At 41.0% G+C, this 25,000-nt stretch overlaps 1 protein-coding gene across 4 annotated transcripts in view; it reads right to left on the reverse strand.

Moving 5' to 3' along the window:
- The window catches only part of soga1 (suppressor of glucose, autophagy associated 1), a 102,168-nt gene that overhangs the window by 65,912 nt on the left and 11,256 nt on the right, over window positions 1-25,000 (reverse strand). For all 4 annotated transcript variants that reach the window (XM_043710554.1, XM_043710553.1, XM_043710555.1 and 1 more), the window contains exon 3: window positions 15,462-15,620. In XM_043710554.1, coding sequence (XP_043566489.1) covers window positions 15,462-15,620 — 159 coding nt within the window. The remainder of the gene's footprint in view (window positions 1-15,461; window positions 15,621-25,000) is intronic.

A 25,000-nucleotide genomic window follows, 5' to 3' on the forward strand; every position in this document is an offset into this window, starting at 1 on the left:
GAACCAGCAAAAGGAAAAACATTTAAAGAGGCAGTGGGGGGGGGGGGGGGGGGCAAAGAAGGGATAGTGCAGATGCTCAAAGCTGAAAAACATCCAAGTTATGCAGTATACAAATTACGCTTTATATAAAATCCAAGAATTTCAAGCGAAAAGAAGATCAAAAAAAAAGTATGAGACATATGCCATGTGAATCTCTCAAGGTTTTTTATGATTCCATGGGCATCACTGACAAGGGCAACATTTGGAGCATATCTCCAACTGCACTTGGCAAGGTGGGGTTAGGCACCTTCTTGACCCGCTGCAGTCCATATCGGTGGGTAATTCACAGTGCATTTGTACTTCCAGGACGTAGACCCAGTGACAGTGAAGGAATGGCTACACTTTCAAGTCAGGATGGTGTGTCGCTTGGAGGGGAACTTGTAGCTGGGATGTTCCAATGTATCTGCTGCCCCTGTCCTTCTACGTGGGAGATGTCACGGATTTGGAAGGTACAGTTGAAAGAGGCTTGATGAGTTCCTGCAGTGTTGACACTGTGTATTGGTTGTGGAGGAAATGAATGTTTAAGTTAGTGAGTGGGGTGCCATGGAGTGAGATGGTTGGTACTGGATGATGTCAAGTTTCATGAATGTTGGAGCTGCACCAATCCAGTCAGTAGAGTGGTTTCCATCATGCTCCTCATTTGTAACCTGCAGTAGTGGGCAGGCTTTGGGGAGCTTGGAAGCAAGTTAAGTCCCTCATAATACCCAACTTCTGAAATGCTGTACAGCTGTAGTCTTTATATGTCAGATTCAATTCAATTTCTGGCCAGTGGTAACCCCTAGGATACGGACAGTGGGTGAATCAGTGATGACAATGCCACTCAATATCAAGGGGAAATGGCTAGTTTGGAGATGGTCATTGTGTGGCACTTCTAGGCATGAACATCACTTGACACCTATCAGCCGAGGCTGAATATTGTCCCAGGTCTTGCTGTACATGGAGATCTTTAGTATCGGAGAAGATGCAAATTCTACTAAACACTGCGCAATCAGCAGCAAATATCTCTGCTGACTGGAGGGAAGGTCAGGGATGATGGAGCTGCAGCTTATTGGGGTTACCCTGAAGGATTCCTGCAGCAATCGACTCCATGACTCAATATCCTCAGGCTGAACAAGTTGGTTTCTAACAACCACAATTATTATTTTTTGTGCTAGGTATCACTCCGAACAGTGACAAGTTTTCCTTCAATTATCAGAGGCGCTTTAATATCGCATACAGTCAAATGTTGCCTTTATGTCAAAGGTAGTCAACTCCCATCACTCCAAGCTTAACTCGTGTCAGGGACAAAATTGATTCAATAAAATAATAGTAATCTTGTAACATACAAACAACAAATCAGGAGGAATAGGCCACTTGGCCCCTTGAGCTTGCTCCTTCATTCAATACGATCATGGCTGATCTAATTACATTCCCATTCATGCTGGATAATCTTTCTTGATTATCAAGAATCTACCTACATCAGAATTAAAATGTACAAGCACTCTGCTTTCATCGTCTTGAGGAATTTACATGAAAGATTTCCCTGACAGAGAAATCTTTCAACTGTCTTAAATCTCCACCATCAACGCTCAGCAGTAGCAGCCAAAATCCAAAGATCTTTTGAAAATGCCATCCAAACTCATGATCACTTCCATCCAGAACGACAAGGACAGTAGATACAGGAGAACGTTATTGAAATAACTCCAGAGAATATTCCATCACCAAGTCACCTTTTATTTACATGTGGAGAGTCCTCGACACTGATCCAGCTCCCTCAGAGCCAGATCTCAGAATGAACAAAATGCCTGATGCTCCTGTTTGTATCTGTCAGCCGGGGCTCCCAGATTGGACCAGATTAATAGCCCCTATCAGAAAACTCATGTTTTATGAGATTCACTTGGCTAACCTCATTACAATCACCTGCAAGTTCCACCCCCGCCACCTCAAGCTACCCAACACCCTGACTTGGAAATATATTGCCATTTCTTCAGTGACGTGGAGGTGCCGGTGCTGGACTGGGGTGGACAAAATCAGAAGTCTCACAACACCAGGTTATAATCCAACAGGTTAATTTGAAATCACAAACTTTCAAAGTGCTCTCCTTTGTCAAGTGCAGTCATGTCTTCAGTATTGCTGGACCAAAATCCCAGAGTTCCCTCTTCCATAGCATTGTAGGTGTACTTACAGCACATGGACTGCAGCGGTTCAAGAAGACAGCTCACCATCACCTTCTCACGGGCAATTAGGGACAAGCAATAAATGCTGGCCAGCCAGCGATGCCCATGTTCATGACTGAATCAAAAGTTGGTTGCCCCATCTGTTTAAACAGTAACCTACGCCAAATTTTTAATTCTCCCACAATAAGAAACAGTTTTCTCAGCTGCACTTGTCAAGAATCCTCTGGATTTTATACATTAAAAATACAAGTCTTGTCCAGCCTGTAACACAAGGGCTCCTCTATATACAATGTGGTATCAAATATACAACTGGTCCCGTGCCCTAGTAAAGTGCAATATTATAATTGGCAAAGCACCTCATTCATTGGAATTTCCATGTCTTTCTCTTTGCTGCACCTCACAAAATTCTGCATTGCTGCTAATGAGTGGGAAATTTAAACATGATACTTTTATAAAACCTCTGGCAAAACATCAATTCTTTTCCACATCTTGCCACCAACTTCATTAGAAAGCCATATCTCCTTTGCATCAATGAAATTATGGCAAGCTTAAATGTAGTTTAAAAGTACATTCTTAAAATATACAAGGTAAGAATCTTATCGGCAGATGACTGACCATGTATTGGGTTTTGTTGGGAGGGGAGAGGAGGGAAGAGAAGGGGTGCAATCTAGGATAGTTTAAAAGGTCGCACAATATCCCAAAATAGTTAATTCTGGATGAATGCACACATAATGTTTCAATTTATCAAATTACCTGGTATTTACTCTTCCCATAGCAATTTTTTGACAAAAACTGGAGATTATTTCTAACCGTTGGTTTCTAATGCTCAACATAGCAGTAACTGCCATTGTCAGTGTTATCCTATAATCAATGTCTTTCGTCTGGTTTCTTCATTTTGCTATTTTAAGCCATTAATTTTAAGCAGGATCACATCTCTGGAGCAGAAATTTGATATGTGCATGTAATGGATATGTGTGACAGTATTGCCAGTAGGACTGTCTAGACTTACACTGCCATAATCACATTTCAGACAAACACTTTTTACAACCTTTTAAAAATCCTATCTTTTGCACACTATGATGGCGCTGGAGAATAGCTAATTTTTACACTTTTTACTGTACTCTAGTACTCAAGTACACGTAATAATATAGCTGAAAGTGTGTTGCTGGAAAAGCGCAGCAGGTCAGGCAGCATCCAAGGAACAGGAGAATCGATGTTTCGGGCATAAGCCCTTCTGAAGAAGGGCTTATGCCCGAAACGTCGATTCTCCTGTTCCTTGGATGCTGCCTGACCTGCTGCGCTTTTCCAACAACACACTTTCAGCTCTGATCTCCAGCATCTGCAGCCCTCACTTTCTCCACGTAATAATATAACCTAAATCTAAATAAAATCCAAATCTTGTTTTTTGACATCATAGAATTTCAGTCATATTTGTCCAGACTGAATCACTGAATGACTAGTTATAAAGACTGTTGTACAGGGGGTTGTAAATGGCTATTTTTATCCGTTTACCGAACATCTAGTTGAAGCATACAATTACATTGCAAACTAATCATGTGTTCATCAGGATTTGACTGCACTGTCAGTTCTGAAACTTGTATCACATTGCTTCTTTTCTATAGTTGACTTGTAGGTGAAAGTAAATGGAAAATAATACCTGGGACCTACCAAATTCTTATAATTTGCAAAAAAGCCCATTATGTAAACAACATGTATCAAAGGATTATTAAGTTAGAGAAGTAAGGGAGAAGAAAAGGAAAGGTGCAAGGCATAAGTGGTACACACAGTGGGAGACAGAAAAGCCGAATGGATTGAGAAGAGAGTAAAAAGAGGAGAAAGATAGAAAGGAAGGGAAAGGATAAAGAGCATACATAAGATGTTCATAGCTCTCTGAAAGTGGAGTCACAGGTAGATGGGATAGTGAAGAAGGCGTTTGGTATGCTTTCCTTTATTGGTCAGAGTATTGAGTATAGGAGTTGGGAGGTCACGTTGTAGCTGTACAGGACATTGGTTAGGCCACTTTTAGAACATGGTGTGCAATTCTGGTCTCCTTTTTATCGGAAGGATGTTGTGAAACTTGAAAGGGTTCAGATACGATTTACAAGCATGTTGCCAGGGTTGGAGGATTTGAACTACAGGGAGAGGTTGAATAGGCTGGCACTGTTTTCCTTGGAGCGTTGGAGGCTGAGGGGTGACTTTACAGAGGTTTATAAAATCATTTCGGGCGTGGATAGGGTAAATAGACAAGATCTTCTCCCTGGGGTGGGGGAGTCCAGAACTAGAGAGAATAGGTTCAAGGTGAGAGGGGAAAAATTTAAAAGGGACCTAAGTGACAACTTTTTTATGCAGAGGATGTTGCATGTATGGAATGAGCTGCCAGAGGAAGTGGTGTAGGCTGGTAAAATTACAACATTTAAAAGGCATTTGGATGGGTATATGAATAGGAAGGGTAAAGACGGATATGAGCCACGTGCTGGTAAATGGGACTCGATCAGGTTAGGATATTTGGTCGGCATGGATGAGTTGGACCGAAGGGTCTGTTTCAATGCTGTACATCTCCATGACTCTATGACTCTAAAAATGTGAGTAAGAGAAGAATGAAATGTAGATAAGAAAAAGGAGAAAGCAGGGATAGAGTGAGGAGCACACTGTAATCTGTAATCTAATCTAATCATGACAGAGACAATGATAACAGAAGGTTATGACAGACACACACATTGGATGGGAACTAGTTGAGGAACTGAACAAAAGAGGAGAATTTTATGTTTATTAGATGCAGCATATTTTGTCACAGTGGATTGCAAGGCTAAGAACATCATGGTGTAGTTAGTTATGAAGAGAGTAAATATGTTTTCCACATTCAGCATGACATATTGCATAAATGATCTGTGAAAACATCATTTACTATGAGAGGGCTATACCAATAAGTACCTCAAGCTCCAGTACTTGCCAAGCTTTTCTTGTACTGCTGCAACAAGGCTGGCATTTATCAGACTCTGAGGAGAATTACCCTGACAAGTCCTACCCAGAAAGGACAAACCTAATCAGACAGCTTGTAATCAAGAGTGAGTATGAGAGAGACAGGGTGTGTGAGACTCTTCACTGGCAGAAGTCACACCTAACACACCTAAGCAAAATTGTTGAAATTGGTGGAGGTCTGTTATCTCAGCTCCAGGACAGGACACTGCTGCCATTCTGCAACTTTAAACATCCATTACATCCACAAGATCACTATATAACTCACCAAAGCTCCTTTGACAGTACCTGTGAAATCTACAACCTTTACTAGCTAGAAGGGCAAGGGTAGCAGATGCATGGGAACACTAGAAATACAAGGCCCCTTCAAGTCGCACACCAGCTTTACTTGGAACTATATTTTTGTTCTTTATCTGGGTCTAAATCGTAGAACTCCCTTCCAAACTCCACTGTGGATTACAGATACATAATGTCAAATATGTATATCCAAAAACAGGCATTCTTAAAACTAGACATTTTTTATTTTCTTGTGCTGCAACAAAACCTTGACCCAACCTGACACTGCTCAGACTGATCCATCTAAATCATGTCGGAGCACCCAATGTGACCTCAGCATCTAATAAACATAGATACATCTGTGCAGAATAAAAATAAACACAAGCTTCCATCAAAGCAGTGACAGTAATACACCGCAAAAGGATATAAATTTAAAGCACTCACATTAAAAATGATATGCCATGGGCAGCCATGTAAAATGGAAGTATAATTCATTGTCTATAGCCAAGAAAGTGGAATAATTGCAGAATTAAGATAGAATTACATGTCTGTAAAACAGAGTGAAGAGCAAGGGGTTTGTGGTTTAAAACAGAATGACTGATCTGGATACTTTATGCTGAAAGTGACAGAAAGAAATTAATTAATTAAAAACAATGCATAAATCAAAAAGAACAGAAGAGCAATTTATTGTCATGTGTATTTTTACAAAAAAATAAGAGTGTAAAGTCTTATGTCGCTACACCACAGTGCCTGTATTAATGCCAGATGTCATAGATAAGAAGAAAAAAGTAAAAATTAAGACAGAGCTCATGTCAGATCAATTTCCGTTCAGGGAAAGTCTATTAAAGATGAACACAAATACCTGGAAGCCGCTGCCGAAGGCCTCCACTTCAATGAGACCCTCACGCTGGAACGAGACCCACATGCCAATCTGAGACTGCCTCTCTGGGACAAAGTTAAAAATCACACAACACCAGCTTATAATCCAACAGGTTTATTCGGAAGCACTAGCTTTTGAGGTGCTGCCTCTTCATCAGATGGTTGATGACAAAAGTCCTTCCAAATAAACCTGTTGGATTATGACCTTGTCCACGACAGTCCAACACTGGCACCTCCAAATCACATCCGGGTCAAGGCAGCCATAACATGAGACCGCCATTCTGGGCTCGAATACAAGACCTCCAGACCACACACTGAGCCAAGACTGGACGAGATCACCTCACCGGGTTTCTGGAATACCCAGAAGCCGCTGTCAAAGATCTCCACACCGATGAGACCTTTGTGCCGGTACAAGACCACCAAACCTGGAGACCGCCATGCCAAGCTGAGACTGCCCCCGTGGGATGAGGTTGTCACAACGGGAGACTGCCGTGCCAAGCTGGAAGCCTCCTCTTCACTGGGCCCAGGCCAGGAGAAGAAACCTTCCACTGAAGTGAAAGAGGGTAAGATAATAAGTGGAAATATTAAGAAAAGGCAGAGAAAGAAAAAAAAGCAAAAAGCAGACAGAGTAGATGAGCTCCGGGATCCTGGGCTGAGGAACCTACATGCTGCATTGCTACATCATTACTATATTGCTTTTTAGAGTGATGAATTAGACAAGAGTGATGATAGAATGACTCTACAGAGAAGGGATGGCATTTGTTGGGGTATGTCGTTTGACCAAGCCAAGATTTCTGGTGTACTGAACTGATCATTTCAACTCCATGTGAATATTCCTCAGGGTGGTGATCAAATTTAAAAGGGCATCACAGTAACTGAAAGTACATGGAAATAAATCCTCAGATGATCACAGGCAGCTAAAGTTAGATGCGTTTTCTAGTTAATTCATGAAAACCTCAGATAAACACATCTATTAATTCTGATGAAACATCCCTAATTTGGCATTATATATCAAGGTTGAAACTTTATTGCTGGAACAACACAGCAGGTCAGGCAGCATCCAGGGAACAGGAGATTCGACGTTTCGGGCACAGGCCCTTCTTCAGGAATGAAGAAGGGCCTGTGCCCGAAACGTCGAATCTCCTATTCCCTGGATGCTGCCTGACCTGCTGTGCTGTTCCAGCAATAAAGTTTCAACTTTGATCTCCAGCATCTGCAGACCTCACTTTCTCCTCGAAGATTATATATCAAGTTAAAGCATAAGAACAGCTGATTAAAGGGCACCAACAAGTGTAGGAAAGACACAAAGACTAGGGTTACTGTGGGCTTGGTGAAAATATTATGCCTGGAAAATATAAGTAGAAGCTCATATGTGTTGGAAAGGTCTGGCACTCAAGATGTTTTGAGGAAGAATAGTTCCAATGGATTACTAAGGTAACATGACAGCATGGATAGGCAGGCAAATTTCTTTGGACTGGTTTTAGAAGCACTGTAAAGAATCCATATCTTGCAGTTTCCATCAAATCCACTAAAGCTCAGATGGAAACTGCAAGATGTAGATTCTTGACAGTTGCTCAGTACATTGTGATGCTGAACTTTTTGTGAAATGTATTTCACATGTACTTACCAACAAATGTGACATCGCCCATTTAACCAATGTACCAAATTAGTATAAGGTCATGAATTCTAAGAATGAAAACCAAGTTATGCAACAGATGCTTAGTGCTACAAACTGAGGCCTAGAGCTGACAGGGCTCTCGAAAGCATTTTCAGTGCTAAACACCACCAGTGGTTGGAATGTAGAACTTGATACAACATGATGTAGGTGAGACGAATATCATACTTTTTTAAGGGGATCCTATTGAGTTAATGAGGAAGAAAGTAGAAAGATTTGTTGATAACTTTAAATGAAATAGGGTAGGATGGTCTGCTTTTTGTTACACATTCCATACAATGCATTTGAAATGTGGTCATAGGGGCTTCATGTTGATTTCAGATGTATAAAGGCCAGTCCAAATTACATGTCCTGTGCTTTATGCTTCATTTACTACATTGCTCTGTATATTATCGTCTGGGTCTGCATGGGTTAATCTTTGGAGGGTCAGTGTGGTCTCGTTGGGCCAAATGGCCTGTTTCCACACTGTATGGATTCTATGATTATAATGTGTCTTCTCCAATAGTGTAAGTTTATCTGAATCAATAATATTTCATGTACGATACTTTTAAAACAAAAGTTCACAGAATCTGAGCTTCCCAGGTAAGGCCAGCATTAATTGCCCACACGAAGTTGGTGGCACCTTATTGAACTGTTCCAGTTCATGTGGTTCAGTACACTCCCAGTATTGTCAGGAAAGGAGTTCCAGCATTTTAACACAGTGATAATGAATGAAGGTGGTATAGTTCCAAGACAGGACAGTAGGAGTTGGAGAATGATCTTACAAGTTTATGTGTTTGGCTGCCCCTGTCCTTCTAGGTGGTAGAGGTTGCCATTTGGAAAGTTTGTGTCAAAGCAACTTTGATGAGTTACTGTATATGGTACACACAACTGTCACTATGCACCAGGTAGGAAATGACCAAAATGGAGGAATGTGGTATCAATTAAGCAATTAACTTGTCCTCTTTAAAGTAAAGCTTCTGGAATTGTACATATCAAGGCAGGTTGAGAAAATGTAATCACACTCTTGATATGTGCCATGTGGATAGTAGACGAGGGTTTGAGGTGTCTCTAAATTGTTCTTGTAGCCACTATATTTAGTTGACTGACTCAGTTAAGTTCTGGTTAATGGTAACTCCCAGGACATTGAGGGCAGGGAAATTCAGCAATGGCAGCACCACTGAACAGCCCGAAACGTCGATTCTCCTGCTCCTCGGATGCTGCCTGACCTGCTGTGCTTTTCCAGCAACACACTCTCGACTCTGAACATTAAGGCAGGATAAAGTTTTCTCTTTATGGAGATGGTCTTTGTCTAACACGTGACAAAAAATGTTACTTTTTGTTTATTAATCTAAGTCTGCAAGTTGTCCAGGTCTTGTGGCATGTGGGCACTGTTATGATCCCAGCTGATGGCAATACTGGAAAGTCAGACCCCTGCATGAAACCTGGATTTTTCAGGTTTTAACAACTTGTAGATTTCTATCCAAACTCTCTTGGCTTAGATGCTCCATAGACTTGGAAACACTTCTTTGGAGATGACTGGATCCCCTGAATTAAGCTGAAAAACTGTGGGTTCGCGAGGAGGAAAAAAGCTGCTCTCTTCTAAACTCAGCAGTTCTTCTGAACTAAAATGTTGAACATTCTGTTCTGAAGTCAAAACAAAATTAATTGCCTTCTCAACTGCAATCATGTGCTTTCTTGGAACTGATGTATTCAGGTCACTGTTCAAATTGACTGACTTTTTTTTAAAACAGAAACTTCACAGAACTGACCCACATCCATCTCTCTCTGTTTTGAAATCCAGAAGTATGATATACAGTACACGTTTTTCACGGCACAGACTGTTTCAGTACTTAACGAGTTGCCACTGGCATTGAACACTGCAAAAAAGAAGCAAATACTCTCCTTCTGACCTTGTGATGGATTCGTTACAATAAGACAGTTGGGCCGAGGAACTTAGAGTCATAGAGTCATACAGCACGGAAACAGGCCCTTCGGTCCAACCAGTCTATGCCGACCATAATCTCATATTAAACTAGTCCCACCTACCTGCTCCTGACCCATATCCCTCCAAACTGCTGCTATTTATGTATTTATTCAAATATCTTTCAAACATTTTAATTGTACTCACATCTAATAATCAACTTCTGCAACAATGTTCTCCCTCCAACACCACAAGCATCTTCCTTTGCGTTGAACATTACGACAACCAGTGGAGAGTTTTCCCTCTGATTCCCACTGATATTCATTTTGCAAGGGCTCCTTGATACTTCACTCAGTCAAACACATCATGATGTCAACAGCAGTCACTCTCGCCTCACCTCTGAAATTCAGTTTGTTTGTCTTTGTTTGGACCAAGACTATAATGGGGTCTGGAGCTGAGTAGCCCTGGCAAAATCCAAACTGAACATCAGTAATTAGGGTGTTGCTCAGTGCTGCTTGAGAGCACTATTGATGACATCTTTGTTGATGGCTGACAGCAGATTGATGGGCACTAATTGGTCAGATTTAATTTATTGTGCTTTGTGTATTCTGACATACATTGTCAATTTTCTAAATAGCTGGGTAGATAGCTGGATGTTCTGATACAACTTGATTCTGGAGCACAGGTCTTCAGCTGGGATGCTGCCAGGGCCATATTCTTTGCCACATCTGAGACATATATTTTCTATCCAACTAAATAATAATTCAGCAAGAATTATGGAAGGGTTCCGATGGATTTTCAAAAGATGCGGTCCTTGGCAGAAAAGGCACTGTCACCAATGGTGCAGCAAAGAAAATAGTGGATGACCATTAGAAGAGGATTGCATGGATCTCAGAATATTGTATCACCGAAGGAGGTTGAGAGAGATTGGGTGGGGAAAGATCATGGAAGAATATGAAAATTACGAATGGCTTCTTTTGAGTTGAAATCCAGGTATTGTCAGACCTGAGGTCAGTGTGGATCAGCAGGCACTGAGCTGATAAGTTAACAAGACTTGATGCAAGAATGGATAAAGACAGCAGTGTTTTGGGCCATTCAATTTACAAAGGGTACAAGCTGGAAAATACCTTCATGCACAGTGGAAGAAATTACGTAAAATGCAGCAGAACCACATTAATACAGCTAACTCATCAGAATTGTTTCTTCTCATTGCAAACCTCAAATTAATTCCTGATAATACGATCTGGCCATCTGTTTTTCGCGTCAAGAAGTCTGAACAATGTGACTTTGAAAACAGTTCAAAGACAGTGTAGATCCATCTGCTGTAGAATAGTGTCAATTGTGCCTCAATGACAGGACACTTGATTCTGAGTCAGGTGGTTGAGGGTACAAGTTCCACTTCAGAAACCTGAACACTAAACCTCCAGCCCAGTACTGTGGGAGATGTGGTCTTTTTGATGGAATGTTAAACCAATGCCTGTCTGACTGTCAGAACTGGGTTCTGTAGAAGGGTCACTGGACCAGAAACGTTAACTCTACTTTCTCTCCATAGATGCTGCCCAGACCTCAGATTTTTCAGCAATTCTTCTCTTTTTGTTCCTGATTTCCAGCATCGCAGTTCTTTTTTTTTTGTTTAGACTGGTAAATGGGCATATGGGGAGATTTCAGGGGAACCAGGAGGAGGAACATGAGCCCACAAAAATACAACAAAATCCTGGCTTCAAGAAACAGAATCCAATTCTTACTGTGGCACATTATGGCTACATTCTTTTGATAAGTGTTCTCTTAGATTGTTGCATTAGATTCATATTTTAAAAACTATGCGATTTGTTTTGAACATAAATGTATGGTTTTGAAATCATTAACCTTTTAACAGTGTTTCTGAACCAAGAGGGTGTGCCCCACTGTGGAATGTGATAGTTGTCTCGGTGGGACCACAATGATTTACATTGTTGGCAAAAATGCAACCACAGACTTCTCATTAATGACTTAATTATCTCGTTTTGGCTTTTTTAAAAAAACAAATTAGCAATAAAACTTATTCTCAAAAATCATTCCAATTTTTAAATATTCTTAAGCAGTTCCATTAATGATTAACATAATGCTAAATTGCGTGTAAACATAAAAGTACGCTCCTTGTTTGTTTTAAACATGGTGGGACCAGGGCTTTTTGACAAAATGGCTTATGGCAAGTAAGTTGCAAAAGGTTGAGAACGCCTTTGTGAAGAGATTATAATTCAGAACAAATATTAGAGGGTGTCATTTGTATTACCTCAGTAGCTACACTCCTTACAGGATTCTACTGGATTAGTCAAGAAATCAGCAGTTAGTAATATGCCACAATGGAAAAATGGCAACACTTCAAATATATGAAGAGTAGTTTTAGAACAGGCAGGAGCAAAATTTGTGGTTCATTAGTTAACACTTTGCAAGGGCTTGTTCTTACCCTCATATATTGTGCATTATGTCTGAATAAAAATGAAAAGGAAACTTCCCGTTAAATACCATCAGCATCAAACTCAGAGATAAAAACCAAAAGGTCAGGTATCCAATATAGAAAGAAATAATTGTCATAAAAGGATTAAAAATGCCATATTCTACAACTATAATCTTTCAACTTGATTTTGCGGCACAGATTTCTTGTTTAGATTAAAAGTTCCCAATGAAAAATGATGGCAACCTAATTAAATTGTAGAAGATTCCAAAAGTAAATAATGGGGCCATTTGTCTAGTATAAAGATACAAACATGGAAGTACTATTCTTAATCATTAATATTCTGCAACAAGGAACTCGAACTACAAAACTTTTTTTTATTCATTTTTTGGAAATGCGTGTTGCTGACTGGGCCAGCATTTATTGTCCTTTCCTAGTTGCCCTTGAGAAGGTGGTGGTGAGCTGCCTTCTTGAACTGCTGCAGTCCACTTGCTTAAAGTTGACCCACAATGCCATTACAGAGGGAATTCCAGGATTTTGGCCCAGCGACAGTGAAGGAACGGTGATATATTTCCAAGTCAGGATGGTGAGTGACTTGGAGGGGAACTTGTAGATGGTGTTATTCCCATATATCAACTGCCCTTGTCCTTCTGGATGGGAGTGGTCATGGGTTTAGAAGGTGCTGTCTGAGGATCTTTGGTGAATTTCTGCAGTGCATCCTGTAGATAGTACACAGCGTCGGTGGTGGGGGGAGTGGCTGCTTGGGGGTACAGCACCAAATGAGCGGGCTGCTTTGTCCTGATTGGTGTCAAGCTTCCTAAGTGTTGTTGGGACTGCACTCATCCAGGTATGTGGGGAGTATTCCAAGACACTCTTAAATTGTCCTTGTAGATGGTGGACAGGCTTTGAGGAGTCAGGTGGCGAGTTATCCACCACAGTATTCTAGCCCCTAACCACCATTTGTAGCCAAAATCTTGCAATTCCCTGGTGAATCCAGTTGAGTTTCTGATCAATGATAACTCCTAGAATGTTGATAGTGGGGGATTCAGTGATGGTAACACCAAAGAATGTCAAGGGGTGGTGGTTAGATTGTCTCTTATTAGTGATGGTCACAGCCTTGCATTTGTGTGGCACGAATGTTACCTGTCACTTGTCAGTCCAAGTCTGGATATCGTCCAGATCTTGTTGCATTTGGACAGAGACTGCTTCAGTATCTGAGGAGTCCTGAATGGTGCTGAATATTATGCAATCAATCATCAGCGAACATCCTGAAGAAGGGCCTGTGCCCGAAACGTCGAATCTCCTGTTCCCTGGATGCTGCCTGACCTGCTGTGCTGTTCCAGCAATAAAGTTTCAACTTTGATCTCCAGCATTTGCAGACCTCACTTTCTCCTCAGCGAACATCCCCACTTCTGACCTTTTGATGAAGGGAAGGTCATTGATGAAGGTGGTTGGGCCTAAGACACTACCCTGAGGAACACTTGCAGAGATGCCGTGGAGCTGAGATGATACTCTCCCGACAACTGCAACCACCTTCCGACATGTCAGGTATGATTCTGGTGGTTACAGTCTTCCCCGATACCCACTGATTCCAATTTTAGTAGGGATCCTTGATGCCACATTTGGTCAAATGCAGCCTTCATGCTGTTACTGTCCCCTCCCCTCTGGAATTCAGCTCTTTTGTCCATATTTGAACCAAGGTTGTAATAAGGTAATGAGCTGAGTGGCTCTGGAGGAACCCAAACTGGGCATCACGGTGCAGGTTATTGCTGAGCAGGTGCTGCTTGATAGTTATGTTGATGACACCTTCCATCACTTGACTGATGATCGACAGTATAACAGTTCCTATTCTGAATTCAGCTAAATAAATTACCCTGGGGCAAAGTGGAATTCTCATTAAACAATCACTAAGCATGGAAAAGTATCGGGCCGCTGGGGGAAAGGAAGGAGAAAGCTAGGCAGGTTGAATTAGCTATTCCAGTTGAACACTTAGTTAGTAAAATTAATTCAATACTTCATAAGCTTGATAGTGTGGTATTTGTTTTAGTAATACAGCTGAAGACTGATAAAACTCGCTAGAAGTTTGTTTTATGAGCCTTGCCATTAGTAAGAAAGATAATATTTACTATGGTAGATACAGAATTACACGTATTAGATCATAAATGTACACAGTTATCAGTCTTAGTTTGTGTTCTGGTATCTCAATCAGCAATACTTGAAAAATGGCATTAGTGGATGGCTTGAAATGAGAAGGGTGTGTCAACTTGAAGCTTATTAGATTGGATTAGATTCCCTACAGTGTGGAAACAGGCCCTTCGGCCCAACAAGTCCACACCAACCCTCCGAAGAGCAACCCACCCAGACCCATTCCCCTACATTTACCCCTGACTAATGCACCTAACACTAAGGGCAATTTAGCATAGTCAATTCACCTGAGCTGCACATCATTGGATTGTGGGAGGAAACCGGAGCACCCGGAGGAAACCCACGCAGACACGGGGAGAATGTGCAAACTCCACACAGACAGTCGCCCAAGGCTAGAATCGAACCTGGGACCCTGGCACTGAGCCACTGTGCCACCTGTCTGTAAGGCTTCACAATTAATTAGTTGGATCATGAAGAAGCAGAAAAACTTATCAGCTGACGGCTAATGGAAAATGTCATGCAAAACATCAATGCTCGCAATATTTAATACAAGAGTCTATACTTTTTACACAGTTACACAAAACATACAGCACAGAAACAGACCATTGAACCTGAGCAGCCTGTACCAGTATGTCACCTCATCCTTACACATCTGGCAGCATAACCCTCTATTCATTTCTCCTTGCATTTTTGTCTAGTTTCCTCTTTAGTGCATCTAATTCAAACAGTCAACTTTCATTGTAACATAAAATTGACCTTTATAGGGCCCATTCTACAAAATCATGCTCCTGGTATGAAGCTTTGTCGATTAAAATGTTGAATTAAAAACCATGGAAAATACAACCACAACTTTCAGTCAATGCTCCTGTGGGCAAGGTCCCAAATTAGCAATGAAGTATTGAAAAACCTGCCCGTACATATTTATGGGATTATGTACAGTATTTGAAAATGTCAGCAGCCAACCATGAGCAATGTTACCTCTTTCATTTTGTCCACTTCATTCTGTAGCACCTGTTTGGAGACGTCCATTTCAATGAGCTTCTGTCGAAGATCTTCATTTTCTTCTTCTAACTTTATTCTCTTCTTCTCCACTGCTTCCAGTTCATTGTGAAGTCTTACAGACACATCTTTTGAAACCTGTAGTATACAGGAAGTCAATACACGTTATTCAGAACATGCACTTGGCAAAGAACAAAGAAACTTTACAGCCCAGGAACAGGCCCTTTGGCCCTCCAAGCCTGAGCTGATCCAAATGTACTGTTTAAACCTGTCGGTCAATTCCTAAGCATTTGTATCTCCTCTGTTCCCCACCTACTCATGCATCTGTCCAGACGCATCTTAAATGAATCTACCGTGCCTGCCTCTACCACCTCTGCTGGCAACGCATTCCAAATGCCCACCACCCTCTGTGTGAAGTACTTGCCGCGTGTATCCCCCTTAAACTTTCCACCTCACTCCTTGAAAGCATGACCTCTCGTTATTGAATCCTTCACCCTGGGAAAAAGCTTGTCTCTATCGACCCTGTCTATACCCTTCATGATTTTGTAAATCTCAATCAGATCCCCCCTCAATCTCCTTTTTTCTAGTGAAAATAAACCTAACCTACTCAACCTCTCTTCATAGCTAGCACCTTCCATACCAGGCAACGTCCTCATAAACCTTCTCTGCACCTCTCCAAAGTGTCCACATCCTTTTGGTAATGTGGCGACCAGAAATGTACACAGTATTCTAAATGCGGCCGAACCAATTTCTTGTACAATTTTAATGTGACTTGCCAGCTCTTATACTCAATACCCCGTCCAATGAAGAGAAGCATACTATATAACATCTTGATCACTCCATCCACCTGTGCAGCAACCTTCAGGGTACAATGGACCTGCACTCCCAGATCTCTCTGCCCATCAACTTTTCCCAAGGCTCTTCCATTCATTGTATAATTCTCCCTAGAATTAGACTTGCCTAAATGCATCACCTCACATTTGTCTGGATTGAAAGCCATCTGCCACTTTTCTGCTCAACTCTCCAGTCTATCTATATCCTCCTGTATTCTCTGACAGTCCCTTATGCTTTCAGCTACTCCACCAATCTTTGTGTCATCTGCAAACTTGCTGATCATACCAACAGTGCCGTCTTCTAGATCATTTATGTATATTACAAACAACAGTGGCCCCAATACTGACCCCTGTGGAACACCACTGGTCACTTTCTCCATTTCGAGAAACTCCCTTCAACTACTATTCTCTGTCTCCTGTTGCTCAACCAGTTCTTTATCCACCTAGCTAGAACATCCAGCACACCATGTGGCATTTTACCTTTTTTCCCCAAAATATTCCCTCAAAGCCATACCCATTTATGGCACAGTAATTAGGATAAATTCCTTCTTGCCACTCATTGAATTTCACCAGAGGCACATTAAACTCTTGCACGCTTGAACTGTGTTGCAAAAGGTTCACTCACAGTCATACAGTCAGAGATGTACAGCACGGAAACAGACCCTTCGGTCCAACTTGTTCATGCTGACCAGATATCCTAACCTAATCTAGTCCTATTTGCTAGCACTTGGCCTATATTCCTCTAGACCATTCCTATTTATACACCCATCCTGATGCCTTTTAAATGCTGCAATAACAGCCACCACCACTTCCTCTGGCAGCTCATTCCATACATGTACCACCCTCTGAGTGAAAATGTTGCCCCTTAGGTCCCTCTTATATCTTTCCCCTTTCACCCTAAATCTATGTCCTCGAGTTCTGGACTCCCCCACCCCAGGGAAAAGACCTTCTCTAATTATCCTATCCATGCCCCTCATGATTTTATAAGCCTCTATAAGGTCACCCCTCAGCCTCCGATACTCCAGGGAAAACAGCCACAGCCTATTCAACCTCTCTCTATAGCTCAAATCCTCCAACCCTGGCAACATCCTTGTAAATCTTTTCTGAACCTTTTTAAGTTTCACAACATCCTTCAGATAGAAAGGAGACCAGAACTGCACGCAATATTCCAACAGTGGCCAACTAATGTCCTGTACAACCGCAACATGACCTCCCAACTCCCAAATTTTGTACTCTGACCAGTAAAGGAAAGCATACAAAATGGCTTCTCTGCTATCCTACTAACCTGCGACTCTACTTTCCAGGAACTATGAACCTACACTCAAAGGTCTCTTTGTTCAGCAACACTCCCTAGGAATTTACCATTACATATATAAGTCCTGCTAAGATTTGCTTTTCCAAAATGCAGCAAGAATTTTTACCATATTGCCAAAAATGGTACACAATATTCTGTCCTTGTTCAAAAGTAGTTGAAGTGTCAACAAAAAAAAACCTACATTTCATGATTTGTTTTCAGAAAACTGTTCAGAGCATCATGCTCCATGAGTAGTTTCAAAATCATTCGAACTACATCAGCTGAGCAAGATGCATGGCATTTTTGCCACATAAAAAGAGTGAGGCCTGTGCAATACTTAACATTTACATGAAGGGCATGACAGGTCTGATCCTGAGCACTCTCCCCTGACTGAGGGATCTAGAACATGGGGATAGTCTCAGGCTAATGAGTCTATCATTTAGCAGTGATATAAGAATAGTTCTTAGAAGAACAGATTAGACAGAAGACCTTGGAAAGGTGCAGATGTAACAGAGTTGTTGTTCTGGGTGAATTAAACTTACCCAATATTGACTGGAACCTTCTTAGTGTAGATGGTCTGGATGGAGGTGATTTTGTCAGGTGCGCCCAGGAAGGATTCCTGACTTAATATGTTGATAGGCCAACTAGGGGGAGGCCATATTGGATTTGGTGCCTGGCAATGAGTCGGGCAAGGTGTCAGATCTCTCGGTGGGAGAGCATTTCAATGACAGTGAACCCTTACCACAGCCATGGAGAAAGGTAGGAATAGACAGAATGGGAAGGTATTTAATTTGGGGAAGGGAAATGATTAGACAGGAGCTGTGGAATATAAATTGGGAACAATTGTTTGACGGGAAATGCACAACAGAAGTAAGAAGGCTATTTAAGGAGCACTTGTTGCGAGTTTTGGATAACTTTGTCCCACTGAGTCAGGCAAGGAATGATAAGGTGAAGGAGCCTTGGATGACAAGAGAAGAGGAGATTCTCATCAAGAAGAAGAAGAAAGCTTACTTCAGGTTGAGGAAGAAAGGATCTGGCACAGCTTTAGAAAATTACAGGGTAGCTAGGAAAGAACTCAAAAATGGACTGAGGAGACCTAGGAGGGGGCACAAAAAAGCCTTGGTGGGAAGGATTAGGGAAAACCCAAAGGCATTCTACACTTACATGAGGAATAAGAGAATGATCAGAGCGAGGGTAGGGCCGATCAGGGATAGCGAAGGGAACTTGTGCCTGGAGTCTGAAGAGGTAGGGGAGGTCCTAAATGAGCTTTTTGCTTCAATATTCACGAGACGGGGGAACCTTGTTGATTGTGAGAGCACAGTGGACCAAGTTAATAGGCTTCAACAGGTTGAAATTAAGAAAGTGGATGTACTGGAAAATCTGGGAAGCATCAAGATTGATAAGTCCCAAGGGCCAGACCAGATATAGTGAAATCCCTGGGAATTACAGACCATACAGTCCTACATCTGTGGTAAGCAAGGTACTGGAAAGGATTCTGAGAGATAGGATTTATGACTATTTGGAAAAACATAGTTTGATTAAAGATAGTCAGTTTGGTTTTGAGTCAGGCAGGTCATGCCTCACAAGCCTTATTGAGTTCTTTGAGGATGTGACGAGACAAGTTGACGAAGGTCAAACAACGGATGAGATATATATGGATTTCAGCAAGGCATTGGATAAGGTTCCCCACAATAGGCTCATTCAGAAAGTTAGGAGGTATGGGATGCAGAGAAATTTGGCTGTCTGGATACAGAATTGGCTGGCCAAAACAAGACAGCAAGTGGTAGTGGATGGACAGCATTCGGCCTGGAGGTCGGTGACCAGTGGTGCTCTGCAGGGAAAGGTTCTTGGGCCTCTGCTCTTTGTAGTTTTTATAAATGACTAGGATGGAGAAGTGGAAAGGTGGGTTAGTAAGTTTGCCGATGACACAAATTATTAGTGGTGTTGTAGATGTGTCAACGGCTGTTGCAGGCTACAAGACATTGCCAGGATGCAAAGCTGGACTGAGAAGTGACAGGTGGAGTTCAACCTGTCACTTCTGTCCTAAAAGCTGGATGAATGTGAAATGATTAATTTTGGAAGGTTGAATTTGAATGCTGAATACAGGGTTAAAGACAGGATTCTAGGCAGTGTGGAGGAACAGCAGGATCTTGGGGTCCACGTACACAAATCCTTCAAAGTTGCCACCCAAGTTGACAGGGTTGTTAAGGCGGCATTTGGTGTTTTGGCTTTCATTAACAGGGGGGTTGAGTTTAAGAGCCGTGAGGTTTTGCTGCAGCTCTATAAAACCCAGGTTAGACCACACTTGAAATATTGTGTCCAGTTCTGGTCACCTCATTATAGGAAGTATTGAAGAGTTAATTTGCAGTGCTGACCTGCAAGAAATTGAATGCCCTGGGGGCTAGAGTGGGATGTCTCTCTCTTGCAGGTAGAATGTAAGAAATTTACATTATTATCTCCCATTATTCAGAGCCATTTCCAAGGCCATTTCCTTGCCATTCAGAGCCATTTACATTGTCATTATCTCCTATTCAGAAATTAATAAGAACATTATAGTTGGAAATCTGATGACGCCCTGTAATTAAGAAACGATTCACAACAGATTTGACCATTAAGAGACAATTTACATTACATTGTTTCTGTACACGATGTGGTCAATGCATTCTGTCTTGAGTGACATGTGACTGTGGGGGAGTGACTGGGGGTTGTCTTGCGGGCATTACTGACTGTGATGTAAAGACTTTGTATAAAGGAAGGACGGTTTCCTTTGTTCAGGAAGAGCTCTACATAACTCCACATACCCTGCGAGATGCGTGTTAATAGTTCCTCTGGCAAGTTTGTACTGTACTGTGCTTAACGAAAGTTTGGTTGTTCACAGAAGTTGGCGTGTTGCAGTTGCATCAAGTGTGTAAGAATCTCAGGAAAAATAAACTTAACAGAAGGATGTAGATGCTTTAGAGTATGGTAAATATGAATATATAACCACATAGTAATACATGTTGGGATGTTACACAAGCCTAAGGTCTGGGTTGCGTGCTTGAGTCAGCCTTGCGTGACTGCAGCCTGTCAGGTGACAAAAAGGTGAAGAAAGATGACCACAGCATAATGTGGTAGTCTGCAGCAATCCAGAAAACAATTGTGGCAGAGTCTGATTTGTTAGGGAGATATAATGTAGGCTGAGTGCAATTGGTTATACTAATGTAAGAGGGATATGGTGTGGCTTTTAGAACAGCATAATCATTAGAATACACTTGCTGTTTGCAGACTTTCAGGGTTATCTGCTCTGATGGCCACAGCTTTTGTTTGCAAGTAAAGGCTTATATTTTGAGGAATTCTCTGCATCTCCTGGTCATTCCTAAAAGGTACTATCTACCACAACAAGAGTAGGTGCAGAGAAGATTTACCAGGATGCTGCCTGGATTGGAGGCCTTGTCTGATGAAGAGAGATTGAATGAGCTCCGGCTTTTCACATTGGACAGAAGAAGGAAGAGAAGTGACTTGATAGATGTGTATAAGGTAATGAGAGGCATAAATAGAGCAGATAGCCAGAGACTTTTCCCCAGGACAGAAATGGCTGTCACGAGGGATCATAATTTTAAGGTGATTGGTGGAAGGTATTGGGGAGATGTCAAAGGTAGGTTCTTTAAGCAGAGAGTGGTGGGTGCATGGAATGCACTGCCAGCAGATCAGAGACATTAGGGTGATTTAGGTGACTGCTGAGCAAGCACATGGATGGCAGTAAATTGAGGGTTGTGTAGATTAGGTTGATCTTAGATTAAGATAAAAGCTTGGCACAACATTGTGGGCCAAAGAGCCTGTACTGTGCTGTACTGTTCTATGTTCTATAAGGTTTGCCACTTAAGGGATTGACAGTCTATGGAATTCCCCACCACAAAAGATATTGGAAGTTTCATTAGTATCAATATTTAACGCTGAGCTGTCCTGAAGTCATGAAATGTTAACTGTTTCTCTCTCAGCAGATGATGCCAGCCCTGGTGTGTTTCTCTAGCATTTTCTGTTTTTATTTTAACATTTCTAGGTGCTGCACCAAGGCAAAAACTTGTGATTTGATCTCATTAATATTTGTCATATCCAGTTTTGTTCTCAACTTAATTTCAGGTGATGATTAATAGATGATCATCTAGTTCATACCATAGTTGAGTTAAAGTTTTTGTTAATGGAAGTTTAAACTTCAGAGGATGGATGAACTTAGCTACCACAGGTCTGTGCAGAGTTGGCCTAACTGGAAAAAACCTTCCTCTGACCAATCATAAAATAATGCAGCATATTGTCCGAAGCAATCAACAGTCTAATAATGACTAATGACATATTAATTCAAATTGAAATAAATTTTGCAGTGAAAAAAAGGTGTTCCTATCATCATGCAGAAAATCACAATAACTCAATGAAACAACATGTAAATTTCTGGTGTGAAATTGGTAAGTTCTGAAATAAATCATGTCCAATATACAAATAACTGTGTTGTGGTTCTGTTCGCCGAGCTGGAAGTTTTTGTTGCAAACGTTTCGTCCCCTGGCTAGGCGACATCATCAGTGCTGGGTACCCAATATACCAACCACGACAGCGGACAGCTGAAACTGACAACCAGAAGCGGCAGGGACAGACCACTATAAACACCAGAGGAAACATCAAAGAAGCGCTTCGCAGGAGGCTCCCAAGCACTGATGATGCCGCCTAGCCAGGGGACGAAACGTTTCCAACAAAAACTTCCAGCTCGGCGAACAGAACCACAACAACGAGCACCCGAGCTACAAATCTTCGCCCAAACTTTGAACAAATAACTGTGTTTGCCAGACACTGCAAAAATAGATAATAAGTTCTACATCTTCTGTGTTGCATTGTGCCTTCAGATCTTGGTTATTATTTCATTGGTATTATTGATTGACTGGTACACTATTCTCAACAAACACAATCTCACCTGAACTCCATCTGCTAGCCTGAACCTTTCCAAAATAATAAACCAAAATGTATGGTTGAATGCCTTGACAAAGAAATAATGAGCTAGGCTGGACAGCCAGTGTCTAGCATCAAACTCAAACTTAATAGGAGTGGCTCCCAATTCCATCTGCAAACTCATGATTACCTTCAAACTGGGTGACATTGTGCGTTAGAAAGCTGACCCTTCAAACACATTAAAATCATGACAATTGCAGGTTAGGTTGTTATATAAAGAGGATCAAAGCTGCTACATCATAGATTCTCTCCCAAAATATTTTGTATTAATAACAAAATTGCAGTTTCCAAAAATGAAAAAAATTCTTTTTTCCAAGTTCTAATAATATGCATGAGAACATTTAAAACATCATTCCTGGCCTCAAACTACTTTGCATTTTATTTGCACTCCACTATAGCACACAGGAGTTATGCTTAAATTTGGCACATATTCACAGTTTTAATTTCCTCTACATATTTAAACACCATAGATTGGAGATTCATGGCATATTTGTCCAATAAATATTTTACAAAGAAATAGTAATATTTTGTAATCTCTTTAGTTTCATATTCCGCAAGCTTGACTGTTTCATCCAAAAGTTTCTGCAAATGATCAGACTGTACTAAAAATTGTGATTTCTTGTTAAACTGATTTAATCTTTATTTTGTAATTTATATGGTTACCCTGTATAACTGCTTGTGTTTCTAAAAATATTGCTTCAAGTCTGTATAACTGGTTCCAATACTACTGTAATAACTGCTTTTCCAAGAGACACAGGAGAAATGATTGGCATCCAATGTGATCTCCAGTATAAAGAGAAAGAACCATTAACTCAGCAAACAATTCTACTTGTGATATAGATAATGGCAAAGTTATAAGTTCACAGGAATCATTCCCTACTAATGAAAACTGGCATTTTGCTATAAGCACAAAACAAATATTGAGAGAACCTTCCAAAGTTTCTACAAGCAACAACTCATAATTGCCGAGTGCAGTAATCGGGATTTAATATGACTCAGAGTTCTCAGGGGTGTGAGTGTGCTGTACAAACATGCCCATCGTTAGATGCTAATTCATGGCTCTGAGGCAATAAAAGGGTGTTAGTTGTCAGAAACCAATCTTGGGTTGCTGTATTTACATTATTAAGATTTTCACACTTCAAGCAGTCAAATTTGCTTCATTTCAGCAACAGCTTAATATTTTGTGTTATTTATTAATGACATTCCTGTCACAATAAAGCAGAGTGATTTTCTGACTTATAGTGTCACAGAGATGTACAGAATGAAACAGACCGTTTGGTCCAACTTGTCCATGCCGATCAACTATCCTAATTTAATCTAGTCCCATTTGTTAGGACTTGGCCTGTATCTCTCTAAAGCCTTCCTATTCATATACCCATCCAGATGCCTTTCAAATGTTCTAATTGTACCAGCCTTCACACTTCCTCTGGCAGCTTATTCCATACATGCAGCACCCTTTGTGTGAAAAAGTTGCCCCTTAGGTCCCTTCCAAATCTTTCCCCTCCCACCCTAAACCTATGCCCTCTAGTTCTGGACTCCCCCAGCCAAGGGAAAAGACCTTGTTTATTTACCCTATCCATGCACTTCATGATTTTAAATATCTCTTTAAAGGTCACCCCTCAGCCTCTGACGGTCCAGGGAAAACAGCCCCAGCCTATTCAGCCTCTCCCTATAGCCTAAACCCTCCAACCTTGGCAACATGCCTGTAAATCTTTTCTGAAACCTTTCAAGTTTCACAACATCCTTGCTATAGGAGGGAGACCAAAAGGAACATCTTGGAACTTCATTAATTCTAATAACGTTTGTTGGTAACAGATGAATTGATGACAAAAACTTCCTAAGGACTAAAAGTTAGGATTTTTCCCTGAATAAACCTTATTCCCTTTACCAAGGAAGCCAGGACCACGCAAGGGGAAATACTTTGAAATGCATTTAAATAACTAACACACATAAACCTCCACACATGTTTCGTTTTTGTCTGACACTTTTCAATGCAAAACACTAAACTTATTTTTACCCCAATTATCTAACCTAAACTCAACATTTCCCAGTAAGAGTGTAAGTGGGAAATAAACAAAAAAAAAGGAATCAGTTTAATTGAATAATACATTTGGGAAACATTTGGAGCAGTGAGGATAATGGAATGCCTGGCTGATACAACAAAAATTATGATATGAACAGTGACACATAAAATTGGTATTAAGCATCCTTGATAGCTATCTCCTAAAGAGCTGCTACCTACATCATATAGATTAACACATACAAGTTAAAATTAAAGCTGGTATTACTAAACAAATAGATCAGGACAAATGTCTAATTGTAAAATAGTTTTTGACTCTTGAAATCCCATCCCATTCATTGGGACATATACATACAAACAGGAAACATCAGATACACCAGCAAAGTAACAAAATTTA

The sequence above is a fragment of the Chiloscyllium plagiosum genome, chromosome 20, assembly GCF_004010195.1.
Source record: "Chiloscyllium plagiosum isolate BGI_BamShark_2017 chromosome 20, ASM401019v2, whole genome shotgun sequence".
Classification (NCBI taxonomy): domain Eukaryota; kingdom Metazoa; phylum Chordata; class Chondrichthyes; order Orectolobiformes; family Hemiscylliidae; genus Chiloscyllium; species Chiloscyllium plagiosum.